Source organism: Arvicanthis niloticus, chromosome 5 (assembly GCF_011762505.2).
Source record: "Arvicanthis niloticus isolate mArvNil1 chromosome 5, mArvNil1.pat.X, whole genome shotgun sequence".
Lineage (NCBI taxonomy): Eukaryota > Metazoa > Chordata > Mammalia > Rodentia > Muridae > Arvicanthis > Arvicanthis niloticus.
Window position 1 is genome coordinate 34,944,036 of NC_047662.1, and position 20,767 is coordinate 34,964,802.

At 51.8% G+C, this 20,767-nt stretch overlaps 1 protein-coding gene across 10 annotated transcripts in view; it reads left to right on the forward strand.

Moving 5' to 3' along the window:
- Ptprf (protein tyrosine phosphatase receptor type F) overlaps window positions 1–20,767 on the forward strand; it is an 83,097-nt gene that overhangs the window by 17,571 nt on the left and 44,759 nt on the right. For all 10 annotated transcript variants that reach the window (XM_076934344.1, XM_034501609.2, XM_076934347.1 and 7 more), the window contains exons 4-6: window positions 4,325–4,470; window positions 4,670–4,811; window positions 16,562–16,750. In XM_076934344.1, the coding sequence (XP_076790459.1) occupies window positions 4,325–4,470; window positions 4,670–4,811; window positions 16,562–16,750 (477 nt within the window). The remainder of the gene's footprint in view (window positions 1–4,324; window positions 4,471–4,669; window positions 4,812–16,561; window positions 16,751–20,767) is intronic.

A 20,767-nucleotide genomic window follows, 5' to 3' on the forward strand; every position in this document is an offset into this window, starting at 1 on the left:
GTGGCCCGTCTAGACCCTGCCCTCTGGAGCTTCCGGTACAAGTGCTTTCTCTGAGCCTGTTTTCCTATTGCACAACAGGGGTAATCACTCCTACCTGTAAAGGTTAACTGAGGTCACATGGACAAGGCACCTGGCACCTATTAAGTTCTCCCCCTGTTGGAGTGCCTCCTGGAGCTAGGCTTGCCCTTGAGTGGACAGGGCTGGGGAAGGTTGCCAGAAGCAGTCACAGGAGCTCATTAACTGAGTCCCCAGCTCACTAGCCACTCAGGGTCTGGGAAATCACCTCTCCAGCGGCTCCCCTTGCCCTTGTGGTCCTAAAGTGCTGTGTGTGCTTCTTCCTCCGTGTGCAACACTGTTTATGTGCCTGTGTATATGTGCCCCTCAGGGGCGGCACAAAATAGCAATCAGCGTCCCTGTGGAGGAGCCTTGGAGGTGGCCCAGTTTAGCTGTCTCTGGAGCTGCCTGTCTGCATGTCTCCAGGGGGTGTGCTTCCCTCTAGCCCAAGCCAGCCACCCCTCTCTTTGGTGACATCCTCTCATGTATAGGGTCAGCTGTTGACATGTAAAGAATGGCCCAGGGTATCCTACTGTGAGTAGCTACCCACAGGGCTGGGTGACACAGCAGGTAACTGTGACACAAAGCTCCTTGCTTGTTCAGATGACATTCTGTTTTCTGGTTCAGAAGTTTTGTTCATAGACCAACAAGATGGCTCAGCAAGTAAAGGCACTCACCACTAGGCCGGTTAGTCTCTGGAGTCTTCATAGTGGAAGGAGAGAACTGACTCCCCAAGTTGTTCTCTGACCTCCACATGTGCACCATGACACGTATGCACACGCTTTTACACACACACACACACACACACACACACACACCAACAGCTGGTAAGGCCCAGGGCAGAGTGGCCACAGCAGCCTGGCTTTACCTACCTGCCTGGCACCCCAGCTGGCAGTCGGGCATGGGACAGGCTTTCACAGTCTGGAAGAGGGGCTAATAAGGAATGCAGGGTATACACAGAGGCAGGCCTGGCTGGTGGGTAAGTACACCAGGGCCCAAGCTAAGTTCTCAGCATAGTGCTTGACCGCTGACAAGTGGGTACAAAACAAGATACTTGTTGAAATGGAAAAGGGTGACTCTAGAGAGGCTAGCAGGAGCAGATTTGGGGAGAGAGTGTAGAGTCAAGATTTGACTGATCTCTGAAAGTTTCCTGAGGAAAGGGAAGATCCAAGGCTAGCTGGGCCTCTGGAATGAGGAAGAGCCAGGTGTCCTGGGCCTCGGTGAGGGTCCCCTTAGTAGGAAGCAAGGCAACCTAGGCATAGAAGGGGCCCCAGTCCTAGGTAGCCTGAGACTGGAGTAGCACTGCCAGCCTGATCCTGGGCAGTACCCTGGCTCTTCTCCAGCCTCCAAGGGAGAGCAGTAGTTCTACCTCCCTGATGGCCCCAGGCCTTGGGCACAGTCCAGCCCCCACACAGCTTCCAGGCTTGTTCCTCCTGGCTGCTCACGATCTACCTGACTCTCTTGCCCAGCCTCTGCTCTTTGTTTGGCTCGGGAGGCCCCACCCCACCCCACCCCAGCACACTCCTAGTCTTTCTGGTTCTTCAGGTTCCAGTCTCTGGTTTCACTGTAGACACGTTGAGGCAGGACCTGGAGGGGCACTTATTCCTTGGGTTTCTCTCTTGCCTAGAGGGAAGGAGTACGTGAGGCCCCAGACTTCTATGCTTCTCTCACATGCCTTCCTCTGTCCTTTTCTTCCTCTGTTCTACACCCCTGGGTGTCAGGAACTGAGTCAGACAGTGGGACGGGGCAGAAGACAGGACAGACATGGAATCTGCTCTGCCCAGGGTTATGGTCTGTTTGGGAACCAAAAAGGTGGGAAGGCTGTAGCCTCCTGTGAATGCTGAAACTGTGGGGGTACTGTGGGAGGCAGAGCAGCTTAAAACCATGGACTAAGCTACTGGGGTGCTGGGGGCAGTAGGGGATAGTTTTCTGAGATGCTGATGTTCAAAGGTGACTTAGGAGGTTAGTGGGTAAGGGGTAGTCTTAAGAGGCTCTTAACAGAAAGTGCAGCTTACGCAAAGGCCCTGAGGCTGCAGGGAGCATTGCTTATTCAGGGCTCTAAAGCCAGGACTCTGGGGAGAGTGGTTGGATCAGGCCTGGCAGAGCTTTGTCTGCAGTGGTAGGAGCTCACTCATTGTAAAGAGCAGTGGGAGGCCTCCGTCATCAGAGAGATTCGATCAGGGGGAGGCTTGTTTTCTGGCTTCAGAAATAGAGAATAGAGGCGGTGGGGTGGGGGTGACAAAGGCAGGGCCATCAGCCTGTTCAGCCAGCCAGTTGTCCCACGGAGGTGGAGGAAACATGGCATATGAGGTGGTAGCAGTGCAGATGGGGAGCTGGAAGCTACTGGGGTGGGGGAGGGGTTAAGAGATGACCTCAGTAGACCCCGAGGGGGCCTCCTGTCAGGTAGGCATTGGCAGCAGTGAAAGGCTCCGTAAATTCTACAAACTAGGAAAGATCCACACCTCTCTCCAGAGGCAGCTGGGGGCAGTAGAGGCAGAAAAGACTTTAGAACTTCTGGGTTACCTGCATGTCTTTCCCGCCCCTGCACTGGGCCCTCTGAGTTGCTCAGCCTAGTCCCTAGGAACAGATTATGGTGGGTCCCCAGTTTCCTTCCTGGGGAAGACACAGGTATTTAAAGTGAGTTTAGGATTTAGAATGTCGGTTGAAGCCCAGCTCCACCTCAGAACACTGACTCACTGGTCCTGGTTCCTTTCCCCACTTGCATGTGTTTCCCTGTCTCTAAGATGCGGGTGGTAATGGACCTACTGACCCGAGGGCTCCTTAAAAACCAAACCAAGACACCAGAATTGGTGCTGGAGAGCTGGCTCAGTGGTCAAGAGTGCTTGCAGCAAGTGACCTTGTAGACCTGGGTTAGCTTCCCAGCACCCACACCAGGCAGTTCACAGCCACCTGTAACTCCAGTTCTAGAAGATCTAATGCCCCCTTTTGGCCACTGTGGGCATTGCATGCACATGGTGCACATACAGACAAGCAGGCACGTATACATCAATACAGATAAAACTCCCAAGAATTTCCAAACCTTCCTCCACTTGGCATCTCTTTCCTAGTTACAGCGTGCCGTAACAGTCACCTTGCCTCTCCCTCACCTCAGCCACTACTCTGCTTTTGTCTGACTTTTGCCACCACTGGCTGTTGTCTTTGAACAAGGTCCCCTGTCTCCTGTGAACTTTTTGTGTCAGGTGTTTTGGACTCTGATGGGTCTAAATTTGGGTCCCAGATGTGTCAGTACTCACTGGCTGTGTGACTCTGAGTATGTGACTTGGTCCTTCAGCCTATAAAGTGGAAACACTGATTGTGCAAGAAATGACATAAAGTACCTGGTGCACAGTGGGTACTTTTCTGCCAGAGCCTAAACTGAGCCTGAGCTCATGAGTAACAAGCAGGTCATCTGAAGGGCCAGTTCCCAAGGCACTGGATTTCCTGGACCCATGCATTGGCTTGAATAATAGGAAATGGATCCACTGTCAGGATTAACAAGGCATTGCTACGTCTCAACGAGCCAGGTTTCTTGGGGCTGTGACCCTGGGCAGTGGGACATGGAGGAAGGAATAAGAGGCTGTGGGTCAGCCCTGGCATGGAAACCAGGGTATGGCAGGGCCTTGGTTGAACCCCTGTTCTCCTCTGGAGTACGAACTCAGGAGCTGCCCATGCTGTGGGAAGGCAGTTGCCAAGCCAGTGGGGGCAGGGGTGGGAGCAGGGAGTTAGAGGAAAGCATCCCTCTGGGAAGGCATCCAGAGCCTCTCAGGAGCTGGAATGTCCAGGCCTTTGGGGCTGTTGGAATGTAGGAGTAGGAAGAGGAGGAGCCCGAGGGTCTGCCTAGGGCTGAGGGTGGATAGAAAGTCTCTGCACTCTTCCCAGAAAGCAGTTCTCCAGTACCGTTTTGATTTTTGTTATTCCGGGAGCTTGGAATGACCAGGAGTTGGACACAACTGGAGGTGGAGCCCCCAACTCCAGACTTCACTCCTTTACCAGCTGTGTCACATTGGACAAATCTCTTGACCTTCCCACACCCTGATTTTCTTCTCTGTAAACAGTAATTATAGCACCCACCTCCTCGGCTTCAAAGAGTTACAAGGGTTCCGCTCTTTGAACAGGGCTTGGCATTTACTAAACACTGTATAAAAGTTAAGTATTATTATTGTTTTCTCTAAGTCTTTCTTGCCCCCTCGTCCCCAAGGCCTGCTACCTGTAGAATTGGCCATGCCTGATGTGATCGTGCCACTTGATTTAGTGTCTCTGTCTCTTCCAGGCAAACCTGTCTTTGTTAAGGTCCCTGAGGACCAGATTGGGCTGTCGGGAGGGGTGGCCTCCTTCGTGTGCCAAGCCACGGGGGAACCCAAGCCTCGAATCACGTGGATGAAGAAGGGAAAGAAAGTCAGCTCCCAGCGCTTTGAGGTTCGTCCTAGACTGGCCGGGAGGACTGGGCAGGCCTTAGGGTTGGCCTGCTCTCTGTGTGGTCTTTTGTTGTTGTTGTTGTTGTTGTTGTTGTTGTTGTTGTTCTTAGTCTCCCTCAAGGGCCTTCTGGGGATGTGAGGAAAACTATAGTAGATCCCCACACCCCTAACAGGCTGTGACCACATCTGTCCTGTGACAGGTAATTGAGTTTGACGATGGAGCAGGGTCAGTGCTGCGGATCCAGCCATTACGAGTGCAGCGAGACGAAGCCATCTATGAGTGCACAGCCACGAACAGTCTCGGAGAGATCAACACGAGTGCCAAGCTGTCAGTACTTGAAGGTATGTACCAAGAGGGACATGGCATGGTAGCCAGTTAGATTGAGGTGTGGGCGGAGCCCACCAGGACTGGCCACCCTGGGGTGGGTGAGAGTCAGTGCTCAACAGGCCAAGGTCACTGGTCTGTGTTGAAGCCAGCAGTGAGCTTGGCAGCTTTGTGATCGCCTGCTGCGATGGGTCATTGCTCCCTTGGGTCTGGGTCAGGTTGGAGGTATGGTGCTGCAGCTCTGTGGCCCTGGGGTTATGTGATGGTGGCAGTGAAGCCTGGCAGTCGGTGGCAGTGTACTCCTGGTACCCTGATCAAGGAGCTGGAGCTGGGCTTTCATGTAAATGTTAGTGTCTCCTCTCATTTGGTGGCTCGTTCCTTTAGTTATTCATTCACATTGCTTGAACTGCTGTTAAGCCCAGAATGTCACTTGATACATGCTACCCTGAGTCAGTGTCCAGTGAATTCTATAAGGAATATGGACACTTTGCTTCTAGGTCTTTGCCAAGGCCCAAGGTATAAAGGGGAGCAGAGCTTCCAGAACTCTGAGTGGTCAATTTGAGGCTTTTCAAGTGGCGGCTGGAGAGCTGGAGAACACGGAGAGGAGGGGGGAGTCATTCAGTGAGGCTGGAGGATCGGGCTGAGGAACGAGCCCTTTCTTGAGGACGTAGAAAGCCGCAAATAGGGTGGGAAGTGACATGATTAAACCCTGACCACAATGGATACATGAATCTGAATGTGCGTTTTCAAAATACTGTATTGATTGTTGCTTTCATTTTTAAATGCAATACCGATATCTGTTCACTGTTAAAAAGTTGAGAAGCATAGGATAGTGTGTAAGGAGAAATAATAATCTCTTTTTCACCTACCCCTAGTGCTATTGGTTATTTCTTGGTGGCCCATTTTCTGTGTGTATGTTTTGTAGACATGTATGTATATTTGTATTAATATATATAAACAGAATAGTGATCACACACTGTTCCATGACTTTGGTTTTGTTTTGTTTTTTTGTTTTTTTTGTTTTGTTTTGTTTTTTGTCCAACTAGAGGGCAAACCCAGGGTTTTTCAGACAAGCTCCCTCACTGAACCTGGAACTCACCTATTTGGCTAGCCTAGTGGCCAGCAAGCTCTAAGAGTCTACCTATCTCTGCGTGCTTCAGCATTGGGGTTCTAGGCTCTCACTTCCATACCCAGCCTCCTTCATGGGTGCTAGCAAACTGAACTCAGGTCTTCATGCTTGCTCCGCAGGCCCGTTACTGAGCCATCGCCTCAGCTCTCGCTTAAAAAAATATATATATTGTGAAGATTTTCCTTGCCATTAAATATTCTTCTGCGCCATTATTTTTAATGGCTGTGGGTAAGCTGTCACATAGAAGCACCCTAATTTACTTAGCTGTTCCCTTTTTGTTGGGTGCATATGTTCTCAGCTTTCAGGCTTTATAAATAAGGTGTCACATGTGTCCATGAAGATACTGTCGCTTTGCCGATCATTTCCTGATTCTAGGTTCATGGAGTAGAATTACTAAGTCAAAGGGGACATTGCATTTTAAAGCCTTCAGTATTGCTAGAAGATTGTATCCGTTTATATTTTTACCAAGGAGGGCATAAGAGGGCCTCTTCTCTGCACATCTTCACCAGCAGTAGAAATTACCATTAAAAAAAAAAAAGCTTTGCCAAGTTAATAGGCAAAAAATGGCATCTCAATTTAATTTGCATTTCTTTGATTACAAGAGCAGTTGAACATCTTTTCACATTGGCCATTTTTACGCTTTGGCTTTATGTGTTCACACATGCATCCATTCAGTAATTCTTGCATCTGTGTGAATCAGTGGGCTCTAACAGAGATGTGTTAGGCCCCCCTGTGGAGGGGCTGTAGATGAAAATGGTGAAGACGGGGACTCTGGGCCTCATTTGTTCCATCTGGAATCCAGGATATCGTACCCACTGTCCAAGCTAGTGTTGAGCTTTAACTGCAGTGTAAACTATATCTCATTGTTCATTGTGAAGCTCAGACACCTGAGCTGCTGCTGCTTGGTGTCATCTGAGTTGTGCCCCACTATCCATTCCATTTGGGGATGGGGACCAGACAACCAGCACTGAGCTGAAATCACTGGCTCAGAGGTTCCTTCTGGTCATTTCTAATCTCCAATTGTGACCCAGGAGAAAGGATTTCTGCCCCAGACTTCCACCTGTTGGCATGACAGTCAATGTACCTACCCTGCCTTGTATTTGAGTGGAGTCTAAAAGACTGGAACTATAATCTCTATCATGGTGGGTATCTTCTGAGGCTCTCAGGCAGGGGAGTAGTCTCCTTGTGAGAATGGAGAGCTAATTCCTGCAAGACATCCCACTGCCCTGTCAACTTTACCCTTTAAAAAGTCTCTGAAGGCCTGGGGAAGAGTACTCACACTTTCAGAGGTTGCCATTAGAAACAGCCTTACTGATCAAGAGTTTCTTTTCATGGATTAGAGGTTATTCTTTCTTATTTGGTGTTGGGAATGGACCCCGGTACTAGACACGTATTTTGTTTTGTTTTGTTTTTGTTTTTGTTTTTTTTTCGAGACAGGGTTTCTCTGTGTAGCCCTGGCTGTCCTGGAACTCACTCTGTAGACCAGGCTGGCCTCGAACTCAGAGATCTGCCTGCCTCTGCCTCCCAAGTACTGGGATTAAAGGCGTGCGCCACCAACGCCCGCCTAGACACGTATTTTTATCCTCAGTCCTGGGCTTCAGGATATATGTTGATGCCTCTGGGGACTGGACGATGGCTGATGAAGTGTGGGACAGGTCCCTTTCTACAATAGAGTGGTTGGAATTGTGGGCCTCATGGGCCCCTCCTGCTCCTGAGATATTGCACCAACCAGGGGAAGTGCTGACCTGTCCTGTTGTCTTTGTAACCTTAACCAGCTTACGGTTTGGCAGAAAGGAATGTCACAGGGGATGAGACCTCAGGGATGCAGCCTAAAGCAACCCTGCCTCATTTCTTCCTCGTTCTTCCTGGGTGGGGGGCAGGAAAGCTGGGGTGCTTGCCTGCAATAGGTGAAAAGATGGCTTTTATGGAGCTCTGGGGTTGACATGAGGGGAGAGCCAGGGCTGTTTTTGTGAGACCACCATGGAATATTAGTAGTGAGAGATAAACTTTGTTTAGGGGCTGGAAAATAGTGCCTGAATGCCTTACTCATGTCTCACACTCCATGTGCCCTCTAAACACAGGCGAGTAAGCCTGTGCATCAAGAGATAGGTGCTTTGGGCAGTGCCTGGAGAATACCTTGGGAGCCTGGTCCAGTGCACGAGCAGTGTATCTTCAAAAGGGAACCCCAGTATTATACTTCCTTTGGGGCCCTCTGCCCTTGCCTCATACCACCCCAGGTCCAGCTCAGTCCACTCTCTCTGTGGCCTCTAGGGACACTGCCATGCCAGGTCCCTCTGCCGCTACTGGAGCAAGACTGTGCTTCTGGTGCACCTTGTGTGAGACCTAGCCTACTATGTTGGGATGGCCAGCAGGTGTGCCAACATCCCTGTAAGGTAGAGTGGGGTGTCCAGCACAAGCTGGCTGGGGGTGGGCCTGTCCTGTCCTGGGCTGTGATGAGTACCAGGGCCCTGCCGCCCAGCGTTCCTGTCTGAGTGGTAATTGAAGCCATTAGCGCGCCAGCCTCTCCCTCGCCGGGTAATGGCAGGAAAAGCTCTTCTCGCTCTGCACTCTTGAGGCGGTGGCTGAATCATTCCCCCTCCAACCCGCCCGCTGCCGCCACTGAGACAGGGAATCTGACATTTTCCCTCACAAGGGAGGGGAGGTATGGGGGGAAGGGAGTGAGGCCTTGATTCTGGGCTTTCCCTTCAGAGGTGGAGGGGGACAGTGAGGGTGTTGAGCTCAGTTTGGAGGTCATTAGAGTCCCGAGGGGTTGCAGAGTCCAGGCCAGGCAGAACCATGGTTGGGAAAAACCTCAGGGAGGAGGCTAGACAGCCAAAGGTGTGGGTGGAGCCCTAGTGACTGGGTAAGTTCTGAAAGGGACACAGAATGCCCAAAGGAAGATGGGGAAAAGAGGCAGTGGAGTAGGGATAGACTTTTTCTGACTTGTCCTGGGAGCCAGGCTCAAGGGCTGGATGTTTGTCATTTCATGGGCGTAGCAGATGATATGCTTACAGTGGTGTGAGCACGTGTGAAGTGTGTGTACCAGGAGTGTGCCTCATCACACAAAAGGAGTTGTGTAGCAAGGTGCACGTGTGTGCCTCAGGCAGTTGGGGAGGGTCATGATGTATAACCAGGTGGTATGTACTTTATGGGCTCTGTGCAGTAGTAGGATGTGAACACATGCACGTGTGCACAGCAGGCAGCATGTGGATTGTGGAATTCATGTGGTGGTGGTGGTGGTGGTGGTGGTGGTGGTGGTGGTGGTGGTGGTGGTGGTGGTGGTGGTGGTGTTGGGGTGTGTGTGTGTGTGTGTGTGTGTGTGTGTGTGTGTGTTTGATACAGGTTTATAGCAGGTGGTATTATACCTTAGCTTGTGAATAGCAAGAGTCAGCAGTCTGAGCTGGATGTGTAGGGTCAGTCTTGTGCTGGTGAAGAGTCAGGTGCTGTATTCAGATTTGTTGTCCGTGGGACCCCACAGAGTCTCAGCTTGGATCTGTCAGTCAGTTAGAACAGCTGGACAACATGGTGGGGCTTAAGTATTGTTGGCATCCCCTGCAGTCACACCTCGGCAGCTCCAGCTCGAGTCTTGACTAAACCTGTCCTTAGGAGGATTTAGGACCTCTCCTTTCTTTCCCAACCCCCACCTACCTCACCAAACCTATCTCACTTGTCCTTCTACCTGCTTGCGCGTGTGTCTGCTAAGTGGGCCAGGCTGTACCACTTATGCCACTCGGCTGGATCCAGCTAGAGTGTCTCATATTGCCCACCTGGAGAGCAGGCTATGAGGCAATGGCCAAGGTCGAGGGTATTTCAGTATAACACGCAATCATGTGTTCTATACTTGCTCTCACCCTTGTGGGCTCTGAGGCTTTAGGGTGATAGGTAACTTCTTGATACACACGCACACACCTCCCCCAACACACACATAGAATCTTTGGAAATAGCTCCAGGGGAAGAGGCTGATGATGGGCCACCTATGACCCTGCCCGAGGTGTCCTGCCTGGGCTGGGCAGGATGAGTGTGTTTTCCTAGGGATCATTTTTCCCTGCCCCACCTATCTTCCTACCCTACGCCTTTCTATTCCTTCCCCCCATGGTGGAAAGATTAGAGTGAAGAGCTACTATAGGAAGTCCCAAACCTAGAATTCTAGGCAACCCCTGTTCTCCCCTGGCAATGACACTAACATGCCAGTGGCCTTTGGGACGTAACCTCCATTTCCTTTAACCATAATAGTTCGCAGGACCATGAAGATATGGAATGCTATAGCCAGATTTTGGAGGTTCAGACTCAAGATATTCTTGGGTAGGAAGGCACTTCTGGAATTGGACAGTGTGGCAGCTGGAAAGTCAGACACGGGGTTTCTTGGTTCTTGGAATCCTCTCATGTTTTTCCAGTTCTGATAGTCTTTGAAGACCTCAGTGAACTCCTTTTTGAATGGAGTCCTCTTCTGTTAGCTGTGGACACAGAACACTTTCCCTGTGCCCTCCTGTCTCTCCACCCCTGTGGTCACAGGTGTCTATCAGGCCTACTTTGTGCTTTTTGCCCTTTTCCCCCGGTTTATGATCATGGTCTGAACCAGCAGCACTAGAAGTAGCTCTCAAAGTTGGAGGTCTTAGATGCCTCTGGATGTATATTCTCTGTTCTTGGTAAGTTATCCTCTTCACCCTGGTTGCCAGGGGAGAGGGCAGATTCATGCTTTAGAGAAGTCCTTGTTGATGCAAAGTAGAGTGGAAGTGTATCAATGAGAGGTAGATGTAGTCAATCTAGCTAGCAAAAGCTAGCATTGCACGAACCTTGTTGTGAATAGAAGAGGAAGGGAGATTGATCAAGAGCATGCCAGGTAACATCCGGCCCAGCTGCCTGTGAGATCCTCAGTGGTGATTGACTCTGGGTTCCTGGTTCAAGGCTGGTAGACAGCGGAACCAATTTTTTATCTAAGATTGAAATACAGGAAGAGGCCCAGGTCTGAGGAGGTGAGTTGGTAAGTCTAATTTGAAATCTGTCAAGTCAGGTGTGTGCAGGCATCCAAAAAAAGATGTGAGAGGGCCTCGAATGGCTTTGCCTGGCACTCTTGAGGGGCAGCTGGAGAGGGAATCCTGAGAGCCAAGAAGCCAAGCCAAAAAGATCTCCAGGAACTGGCTTTCGCTGTTGGGAGGAGGTTCCAGGGAGCTAAGGGTGGGGAGCCAGAGCAGGGGAGGCAATGGGAGAGTACGAAGGAGGAAAAGCCAAGCAAGATGAGTATTGGGCAGTGTCCTTTGGATTTAGCTCTGCAGTTGGCACTGACCTTGGTGAGCAGGCTTCCGGAAGCCTGGGGGTGGCAGCAGGGCTGCCGGGGGCTGCAGAGCAAGTAGGAGGCTGCCAGTGGTCTGGAGTGACTGGGAGCATGCTCTGAACCTACAGGGGTAAATTGCTAAGAAGAAAATTTCTGGAGCAGGCCTGGGGCAGAGGAACCTCAGGAGGGAGAGCCCAGCATGAGCCAAAGCCTAGAGTCCACACTAGTGGACCAGGCAATGGCTAGAGTCCACACAGTGGACCAGGCAATGGCTCTTGGGTCCACTGAGTCCGCATGGTGGGGAGGCCTCACCTGCCAGCTTGAGTGGGATGCTGTGGAGTGCCAGGGAAACCCAAGGGAGGGGGGATTACTGAGAGGGGGAGGCCGTGGCTGCCGACAAGCCCCAAACAGCTCAGACTCAAAAACAAAACAGGCTTTTAAGATGCCAAGTTTGATGAAATCTGAGTGCTGGAAGAGGTGGGAGTTTTCTCTTGGAAAAACAGCTGAAAGTCGAGACTGAAAGCTGCGAAGGGAGATGGGCCCTGAGGCCCCTTAGGCCCCCCTTACTGCCTGGGAGCCTGGGGGTGGGGTGCTGGCTAGGCACTGAGCGAGAGAACTTACAGGTTTGGGAGGGCTCTGTCTAGACCCTGTCTTTGCTGAGGATGGAGTTGCTCTGGGGACTGGACTGAGGTGGCCCTGGGCTTCCTTGGAGTGCCAAAGGGCAGGGTGGGGCCTGGCCACCTACAGAGGTTCCTTTGTGAGTCTGGTCTTACTGTGTCCCCAGGTGCATGTGTCTCTTCATATGTGTGTCTGACTTTGCATGTCCTCACACCCGTGTTCCCACACCTCTGTGCATGCTGCCTCTGGATCTGCCTGCAGGAGTCTGTTTCCACAGGTGCTTGTCACTGCAGATGCCCCTCCACAGGCACATGTAGGTTTCTATTTTTGCACCTGTCTCTTTCTCCACGTAGTTCTCTAGGTCCCTGGCTGTGCATGTTTCTAAGGTGTCTGTGTGTTCAGGGACAGGGTGATACACTCATGCATAGAGGAGGGGTCAGCCTCACAGACGGTGCCACCCTGGGGAGCCAGGATATGTGCACACGCATATGTGCCTGTATTCAGAGATGCCACGAAGCTGGGTAAACAAGGGTGAAGAGGTCTCATTGACAGACGGTGCCGGTGCTCGCCCCTACTGCCACCACCCTCCCCTCTAAGGCATCTCCATCTGTTAGCTTTCCTGGTGCAGCCCCCTGCCTCTGGCCCAGACTCCGCCCTAGGCATCCCAGGCTTCACTGGACAAAGAGACCTGTGTGTGTTCTCTAGGGGCCTTCAGCAGCTTCCCTCCCCCAGTCATTGCAGCCTGCTGGTCTAAACTTGCCACCCACCCTTGCCCTGTCCGTCTATCAGAACTCCAGTACATACATACCCCAGACTCACCTTGCTATCTAGTGTTCCTCCATCCTCGCTATAGTCTTTACTCAGGCAGTGTGCAGGAAAGCTTTCTGCTTTGCATGATTATTCTTGATCCTCCTTCCTCCAGGAAGTCACCAAGATAGCAGATGAGAGGTGGAGTCACAGTAATTAGCTCTACTGCTGAGGGATATCAACCATGCTCCCTGTCCCTGTCGTGTGTATCCTCCCCACCCCACCCCTTAGACACGCCCTCCCACATGCCTCTGAGTTCTGAGACAACAGGACCTCTCCAGGGAAGGAGTCAGGTCTTAAAACCGCACTATCTGAAGGGCCGGTTGGGTGCAGGAGCCATTCATGAACACTGGATGCTCACACTAGGTGCACAGATATGTGCAGGGGTAGGCAGATTTTCGATTGCGTGTGGTACTTATGTGTAGAGGCTATCCAGGCCTAGGCTACTGGGTTGGTGCCTCTCCAAAGTCCCCCAAAGCCAGTGGGCTTCTCTTTCTGCTTTGCAAACAGTGCAGTGGAGGACCTGGCTGACACTGCGGACTGTATATGCAGAGGCAACTTGAGCCTCCTGCACTGTTCTGGACTCTAGCAGGCGGGAGCTGGGTGCGCTGCGTCGGTGGAGCTGGAATGCCTAAGGGGGAGCACCCCCCTCCCAACTGAGGAGCAGGGTCCAGGGAGGGGGCGCGGCTGCTCCGCCTAGGTGGGGGCGGGAAGGGCGGCGCCCAGTAGGACTTGGACGCGGAGGCGCGTACCCGCTCGGACACAAGAGCGCGCAGCCCTTCCACCGTGGCACCCGCCTCTCTGCCGTCGCCATGGTTACCGGGTGGCCTGGAGGGGGGAGGGGCCCTCCCGCACCAGCAGCCCCTGTGCTGACAGGACGTGTTTGGAGGGGCTATAGCGTAACCCGTGCATCCGCCTTATGGAACACGGGCGCGCGCCAGGGGTGTCAACATGTGAGAAGCATTGGGCTTCCTTTACAGCACCTGAAAACGAAGGGGCGTATGTGTATGGGGGGTCTGCAGTAGAGCCTGTAGCCGAAAGCCAGTGGAGGGAGGAGAGAGGGAGAAGGGCGTGGTTCTTTCCAGGGACGCCCCTCCCTTCCCCTGCCCTGCCCACCTTTTCATGCCTGCTAGTCTAAAGCACCAGGGTCTTACCACCTGCTTTCCTCCAAGCCCCACCTCCGATTTAACTGAGTGACCTTGGGCGGGTTTCCAGATTTCTGCCAAGTCCCCATTTGCTCATATGCCTCATAGGGTTTTGGTAAAGATTGTCATTTTGTAAAGCTGTTAGAGAGTACCTGCAACAGAGTGAATGCTTCATGCTTGGAACCTTTTATCCCTGTGTCCAGAGGCCTCAGTTTTCTCAGTTGTTGATGGGTTGGAAGTGACAGTGTGGCATGCATCCTCTTGAGAAATTTGCCTTGGTCATTAACCTGAGTGGTTCAGACTACTATAGACACAGCTCTGGTGGTACTGGGGGGTGAAGGTGGCAAGGGGCCAGTCACTCCACAGGCATCTGAGGAATGTCTGTTGTCCTTGACTGATAAGAGTGTGCTGAAGGCTCCCAGGTGGGAGAGGAGGAAGTAGCATCTTCAGGTCAGCCCTCAGGGGCTGACTTCCCCTCCTGGAATGGGCTAAGGAGCAGCCTTCCCAGCACTGCTTGGGAGCCTAGCTGGCACCAGGGACTGGCTTTTGGATCCTGCGGTTTAGTAGATGGTTCTTTACACTCACAGGTTTTAGGCTTTGGCGGTAGTGCCTGAGGGATGATCTGAGCCAAGGACAGAGCCATTTGAGGGTGTAATAATTGAGGGAAGAAAATTAATTGTCCTTAATTTGGCGTAGGTCCCAAAGACCTTACCCGTGTCAAGAATTCAGAGTAGATCCCTGGGACACTGGGCTGCAAGCATTTGTACTGCTTTCATTCTTGATCAGTGCGTCTAGATAAATCCTGGACTCTGACTCCGGCAGGACCTAGCCACCCTCAGTCTGCACCCCAAGTGTTTAGACAGATAGGAGTGAGAGCCTGGAAGAACAAGCTTGGTGCCTTCCTTGGTCAGTGACTAGAGCTCTCGATCTAGCAGCCTTGAGCATCCCGGCTGCTAGAAGGGGGTGGGGAGGAAGCCTCAGGTCTTACTCTTATCTTCCAAGTGGTAGCAGGCCAAGGAAGCTGTGCGTCCGCAGTCCTCATTTCTCTCTTTTTTCTGTTCTCCTGCTGCTGTTTAATATGATCCTTTCAAGAATCAGCTGAGAGTCAGGGCACTGTGGAATCGTACAGCCAAAGAGACCCAGGGTTTACATTGGAATTTATAGGGCTGCAAACAGGGAAGTGTATAGCCAATTTCTGGCCAAGCCTGGGGATTCAGGGTCATGATGACTTTTCCCATTACCCCAGCCAGATACCCTTCTAGAATGTCCCTAGAAGTTACAACTTTATTGGGGTTCCTCTGCCTGCTGTGGCTCCTCCAGCTTCATCTGTGCCCCCAAGTGCTCCCCGTGGGTTGTCAGAGGCGTCAGGAAAAGCGGGTGCTGTCTCTCTGCCCTTTACTTTTCTCCCTCTGAGGCTGAGTCTTCCTGACATGGGAGCCTGGGCACAGCAAATGTTCCTACACACTAACCTGTGCTGGGCATGTCAGAGGCAAGAGCAGAGCACCACCCTGCCCAGCTTTTTCGCCAAAAGGTAGACAAAAGGTAGGCAGAGTCCCTGTGCCCTCACTGGGCGTGCCCAGAACCAAGCTTGGGAAGAGGAGAGGTACTGATGAGTTCTGGAAAACACTTGATGGTTTGGTTCTAGTGGGAAGGACTTCTTACCAGCCTAGAATGGGAAAGGGGGCCCCGGGCTATAGTTCCAGTATATTCTATCTGCCCCAGTGGCTCAGGCCTGGTTAATTATAACTTCTAATAGCTACTGAGTGCCTATTCTAAGTCTGGTACTCCTCAGCACCCTGGATTCTTTTTCTGATGGAGTCTTCAGGGTATCGTTACGAGGTAGACACCTAAACCCATTAGACAGACGAGCATCAGTGAGTAAAGAACATGTACAGGCCCCAGAGGTGGTAGGTAGTGTGGTAGATGTCAGTTTCACATGGTCTATACTGTTCCAGGGCCTGTCTTCCCAGCTCTTGGTGCTTCTGATGGGGATCAGGCAGCTTTGTCTAAGCTCATTGGGGCTGCTTCAGGGAACCTACGGGAGGAGGGGATGGATCAAGTGGAAGTGATTTCCTTTGTGAGTTGCCAACTCTAGGAAACATTGGGAGGAAAGACCAGGGTTGTTTCGTTGTTGTTGTTGTTTGTTTGATTGATTGATTGATTGACTGTTGTCTTCTTAGCCTACATATACTCAGACATGGTCCTCAGGCCTTATCTTGGTCCTCAGGGTCAGGTGTGAGTAAGAAAGCCTAAAGGTCAAAGGCAAGACTAGAGTTAGGTCATCGGTAGGGCAGGGCCCAGGGTCAGAGACCTGAGGCTCTGCCACATGGTATAGCTGAAGGGATGCAGGCCAAGGAAGGATATCATGTGTGCTGACATGTGGAGGCTGGACAAGCATAGCCTTGGGTAGGGTTGTGACTATTGATGCTTTAGGACTTTATTTACCTTCCCCCACCCCACGTCCATACAGCACTTTGCCGCAGCCAGCAGAGGATTGATCTCTGTTCTTCCCAGGACCTAGAGAGATAAGTGCTGACATCTTTAGTCTGTACTTCCAGACTTGGCAACTCCCCAGCAGGGATGTGGTGGTATGGGCCCTCCTGCAGCCCCCTGCCTTGCCAAAAGGGACCTAGGACTCTGACTCCTCATTTGGGGTAGGGCTTGTACTTAGAAGTCAGGGGTAGAAAAGATAAGTGTATTATGGGTCCCAGCTAACCTGGAAGTGAAGAGAAAGCTACACAGAGAGGTCCTCAGAGGTGAGCAGAGCTAGTTCTAATACACACTTTTTGTTTGCAGAGGACCAGCTGCCGTCTGGGTTCCCGACTATCGACATGGGACCTCAACTGAAGGTGGTGGAGAAGGCTCGCACTGCCACCATGCTGTGTGCAGCTGGTGGGAATCCAGACCCTGAGATCTCCTGGTTCAAAGACTTCCTTCCTGTGGACCCTGCTGCAAGCAACGGTCGTATCAAGCAGCTGCGCTCAGGTGAGCTGAGGGCAGAGTTAGGTGTCATGAATACCTCGGAGAAGACACCTTCCAGTCTAGTCCACTTAGGTGCTGGGGGATGAACTTTCTAAGGAAGACTGATTAGAATGTTCCTAATGTCATAGACCAGCTCTTGCTTAGGGAACAGGATGTGGTGGCTAGCTCTGTCCTGATCCTTCTGGGATTGTCAGGCACCACACTTTTGGCCAGTTTTGCTCCTCCAGGCATGCATGACATGCCAGCGTGGCAGGCCTGAGGAAGGTGCCCTGGCTTTCCATCTCCTTTCCCAGAGCCCAGCCCATGTCTCTGCTTCTCTGGGCAGCAGGGTTTGCTGGGGGAGGGGCCAGTGATACTCGATTCTTCAGGCTTCCAATGGAGCCTAAGAGCCTGAAACTAGGGGGGGATCTGCCTCTGTGCTGTGGCCACCAGAGCCACCTTGGAGCCCTGGGAACAAGGATGCCATTGTGACCAAGAGGGAAGTGTTGTCCCATTGATTGATCTGCCTGTGAAGCTCCCGCCAAGAAAATGGATTTTTATTTTGTAGGGATGGATGGGGTGGGAAACGAGGCTCAGAATCAGCTGGGCTGCATTCTACACCCGCTAGGAGCTCAGGCTAGACCCACAGACTTGGCACCCAAAGTTCTGCTGGCAGAGAAGGTAGGCCTCTGTTGTTTGGCTTGAGCTCCTGCTGCCTGTCAGCTCTGATGTCAACATCATGAAGGATGTGTCCGCCTCTCTTAAGGCTCTGGTGGCTTCAGAGGTGCACACCAGTCCCAGCCCCTCCCTAGCAACTCCTGTCAGGCCCACACCATTTTGGTACCCAGGAAGAAGAGGGAGTGATGAGCCACCCAGCAGGGCAGGATTCCGGCCCCAGCCACGGCCGCCTGAGACAGCCCACGAAGTGTTAGCTCATTTAATTTAATTAAAACTCAACAAGATGGAGGCAGCTGTAGTGCAGTTAATTAAAACAGCCATAATCAAGGCAGGAAATGGTCCGGCAGCGTTTGTGGCTGCTGCCCAGCACAGCACAGAGGCCGGCATGGCTCTGCTCCCCTGTATTCGCTCATGGGTGCCCCCAGGCAGGTTCCCCATGCTGCCAGACGGTCCTCCCTACAGGCCTGACTCCTCCCCGGAATGGCATTGACTGTCTGCGGCAGGCAGCAGTTCTGGGAAGGCCCGCTGTCTCCAGCATTTGTTCATCAAGTATTTATGTAGCGCTTGCTGTGTGCCAGACCCTGTGCCACCCCTCCCCTGTCCATTACTCCCCTGGATGCTGCACATGCCTCTTCCTTCTTGTCCTCACAGTGGCCAACAGCCCTTCCTCCTCCTTGAGCAAACCTCCTGCCCTCCCTTGGGCTTTGCCACCCCTGATTTCCTCAAGCTGCCCTATTGTCCTTGCCTGAAGCGCTGGTTCCTCTGGCCCAGAGACCTGCCAGCCTCACCCTTGCTCTGACAGTCTGTCCTCTGGCAGGCAAACCCATGGTTCCTGGTGCTTCAGTAGCTACCTCCTTATCTGTACCTATACTGGTCAACCCAGCCCAGATATCCTGTACCAGCTCCAGGTCTGTGCCATCTGGATTTCACCCTATCTGAGATGACCAATGACTTCTTTGCAAACAGCCATTCCCTGCACCCACTGACCATTTTTCTAATAGTGGCAACTCGCCCCCAACTGAAAGAGACCCAACACTCCCATTTAGTAAGGAACCACATTCTCTTCATGCCTCACCAAATGGATCTCAAACTGGTGCCCGCTTCTCTTTCTGTTGCCTCTCTTCTATCTTGGGACAGCACTGTTCTCCCTGCCTCTAGACTCACTCTGAAAACTCTGTCCTCCAGCAACTGTTGGTATTGCCCATTCATCTTCCCCCTAGACTCTGAGAGCCAGTGCTGGACCCTGGGCTCGTAACCCTTGACCCTGCCTGCGTGGTCAGATACTGCTTCTGGCCAGGGGACCCTGCTCACATCACATGCAGGCTTTATCTCAGCCTGTCCTATCTACATGCACCTTATTAGCTCTCTGGCCTTACTTAACTTTGTCAGTCTTCATATCTTGCAAAGTAGCTGCATTAAGGAAACGGTGACACTCTGCGGCCTGGTTTGTGGTAAAGGCTCTGTCCTGCCTCCTGCCGCTTCATTCACACTTGCAGGTGACCACGATGACCCACTCTTGCTCACCTGGCCCTCTACTCTCTTTAGCGTCCCCCACTGGGCGCCTGTACCCAGCTTCCGGCTACTCCCTCAGGAGCCCCCCTGCTTCATGCTGTCAGCGTTTGTCTCCAGCCCTACTTACCTAGGCTGGATATGGGAGGACCTGGGACAGATTTGCTTGGTACGGTGCCCCTCCCCACCATACTTGGTTCTCTCCACATCCTCGTTGAGGAATTATTTTATTGACCTTTGGGACTTATCACTGAAGACAGTATCTACTCATTTGACCTTTCCTGCTACCAGGAAGCTGTGACTTAAGGATCATAGATAGGCTGGGGAGGGCGTATGTGTCCAGTGCTTGGGATGAAGCCGGGTGGGGACATCCCTTCTTTCAGGTCCCTATACACTTGCCTATTTTCAAGGACCTTATGGTTTTCATATCACCCTTTACAGAGTGCTTTTCCTACCCTTTATTACCTAGGAGTCTCTTGCATTGTCTCTGCAATAGGACAGACTATGATGATCATATCCACTTTCTGCAGGTCAAGGGGTCGCATGTGGAGGGCCTGGGAGTTCTCCTGGGAGGAAACCTCAGTATCTTCTAACAGCATGTCCTAACCCTGGAATCTGAGAAGTAGTTGTATCTATCAGAGCTCCAGACATTTGCTCTCCAGACCTCCGGTCCCTCTGATGGTCTCTACAGCGCCCCCAGCATCTGCGAGCCATAGCACATCTGTACACGTCTGCATATGGTGTGACCCCAGAGCAAGGGCTGGCAACATGCACTGCTTAGGTGTCAGCTCTGCTTGAAGGGCTCTCTCCCTGCTGCAGCAACGTGATCTGCTGCCACAGTCCCCTTTCAGCCACTTGAGCTTGAGACCCGAGGCAAGCCCGTGAAGAAAGGATGCCTGCTGTGGCAGTGGCAGAATCAGGGCTGTCAAGTGGAGATGGCAGCTCTGGCTGAGGAGGAGGCCTCTAGTCCCTTTGATGAGATGCTTGTTGTGGCTTCTCACTCTGCTGGCTGGTCCAGCTCTGACTGGAAGGGCCCATCTACTACGCCGCTCGGCTCTGCCTTTGCCTGGGTCTTCAGAATGGAGCAGTCAGTGTGTGAGCAGTCAGTTTCTGAGCTCATTGGCACAAGTCTCCTGGGAAGGTTGACACTTGGGCCCCTTCAGTCCCATATACCTGTGTAGTGAAACAGAAAGGCCAGAGTCTCAGACAATAGGTTAAGTGGAGAAAGAACAGGAACCACAGGCTTAGGGCTTCAGTGCCAGGCTGTGTACACTACAACCCCTGCCCCAGCTCTGACCTAGACCATGGGAGGGTCAGTGGTTGTCAGCTCTCTGGTCTTAGTATTGCTAACTTTAATTCAGAGGACCTTTAGGTAGTTTTGTTTATCTGGCTTATACCTATTGATGTTTACCGTCTTAGATACTTAAGATAGAAGATTTTTAATATTAACTAATTATTTTAAAATAATTTAAAAACTATGAAGTATTAACATAAATAACATTCTAAAATAAAAAAGATAATTGTGTAATCTAAGACAAAAAATATTTAGTTAGGAAAACCTCGTTGTTAATGTGGAGCTTAAATGTGGCTGCATTCAGCTTGTAAACAGTGTTACAGGTTATGTACTCGTCAGGAAATGCCACTTATATTCATAAGAGAAAGCAGGGAAATAGGGCAGCTAGTTCTGCTTTTGAAGCAGGGTCCTTACTGTATAGCCCTGGCTGGCATGATCCTCTCTAGAGTCCAGCCTCTCCTAGAACCTGCTGCAGTCACCCAGTCTCAGCCTCTCAAGTGCTAAGATTACAGGCATACTCCACCACCCAGTCTTAGTATTGTAGGAACTACTAATTGTAC